Below are 1,616 nucleotides of genomic sequence, written 5' to 3'. Positions count from 1 at the left end.
GAGTGGGGTGTACATTTACGTTGTGGAGACAGTGTTTTTAAAAATACTGTACAAGAAATCCTTGCACCAATGAGCTCTTCCTTACCAACGTCAAGGACACTTACGCAGTAGATTCGTAGGCCAAATTGATGAGCAAGCCATCCCCAACGTTCAGCCCCCAGTGCTTGGCAGAGTCCCCGGATCTCGCCTGCAAACGGCTGAGGGGCAAAGGATTCTAATTCTTCTGCCAGAGGCCGGATAATCGTATGAACCCACTTGGGAACCACTTCACTGAGAAACAAAAAAAACACAGCAATAAACCGGGGTCACTGGCTTCGGAGGGGCTGCAACTGAGCGACAGGAGAAGCACCTCTGAATGCAGAACGATGGCAGTCAGGCTTTGAGACGACTGTGAGCAAGAAGACCTGCTTTGCTTTTGAATGGAACCGCTGAGACCCAAACCCACAGGAACCCAAGGTAAAAACAGCAGCTCAGATTGAGAAGCAAGGTGCCTTTGAGAGAGCAAGAGAGATCAATGTATTGCACTAGACCTGGGAGACCAGGGTTCAAATTGCCACCTGGCTAGCAAAATGAAGGCTGCTTCCTTCTCGTCCTTTTTTAGTTTTCAAAATATTTATTAAATGTCAAGTTGCATATACAGAGCTTTCATACACAGATTCTATTGGCAGAAACTCTGGCTTTATATAATATGCTGCACCTTTAACTCAATTAAGGAGAAAAAGGCGGGGAACAGGAGGCACACCCCCACAAAAAAATGCAGGTGTTAAAAGCTGCCTCAACTTGTTTAATGAAAGCCTGAACCCATATATGAATTAAGATTTTATCAATGTTTCATTGTTTTTTAATGACTGCTTTTAGCTTGTTTTTATCTGCAGGAGGAGCAAAAATAAGTTTATAATAAGAGGAAAAATTTACAGCCAAACAAAAAAAGGAAACAGCTACTCAAACAGGCTTGGTCTTTTAGCGGCACTTGTTTTTATCAGCAGGAGGAGTAGAAAGAAGTTTATAATATGAGGAATAATTTGCAGCCAAACAAAATACAAAACAGCTACTCAAACAGGCTTGCAGAAAGTTGTTAGGAGATGATGGAAAAGGTATCCATATCCGTTTAAAAATAAAATAAAAATAACAGTAATTATAATTTCGAGGCGCTGGTGTGGCCACCACCAATCCCTTTTCTCCCACTCCAAGTGGGGGGGAAATCCAAAGCAGTATCTCCAGTGCGGACTCACTCGATGAGCTGGTAGAAAGCAGCTCGCAGGAACTCCGGGTCGAAGTGGCGCAGGACCGGCTTCCATCGCTCCTCGGGCGCGCTATCCAAGCTGACATTGCACAGCAAGGGCGCAGCAACAGCAGCAGCAGCCCCGGAGATATGGGGGGCAGCAGCGACCCTGCACAGCAGCCTCAGCAACAGCAGGAGGCAGAAGGAGCTCCAGGCAAGCCCGGGCAGCAGAGGCAGCCGCCGCTCCATGGCTGCGACCCAAAAGCAAACAGGAGCTCAAGCCAGAAGCCCGGATATGGGGAGGAAAGGCGGCGCGGAGGGAGGGAATGCAAACGAAAGGCGGAGCGCCGCTGTGCGCGCATCAGGGCTCATTACAGGGCCAAAAATAGAAACA

At 47.5% G+C, this 1,616-nt stretch overlaps 1 protein-coding gene across 1 annotated transcript in view; it reads right to left on the bottom strand.

The window, feature by feature from the left end:
• NAAA (N-acylethanolamine acid amidase) overlaps positions 1 to 1,510 on the bottom strand; it is a 17,411-nt gene extending 15,901 nt beyond the window's left edge. The window contains 3 exon segments of the mRNA XM_081925228.1: positions 105 to 157; positions 159 to 270; positions 1,233 to 1,510. Of these exon segments, the coding sequence (XP_081781354.1) occupies positions 105 to 157; positions 159 to 270; positions 1,233 to 1,471 (404 nt within the window). The 5' untranslated portion in view covers positions 1,472 to 1,510.
• Positions 1,511 to 1,616: the final 106 nt, after the last annotated feature.

This window comes from Podarcis melisellensis (genome assembly GCF_964234715.1).
Source record: "Podarcis melisellensis genome assembly, chromosome: 9".
Classification (NCBI taxonomy): domain Eukaryota; kingdom Metazoa; phylum Chordata; class Lepidosauria; order Squamata; family Lacertidae; genus Podarcis; species Podarcis melisellensis.
This window is presented reverse-complemented; position numbering and strand designations above follow the sequence as displayed.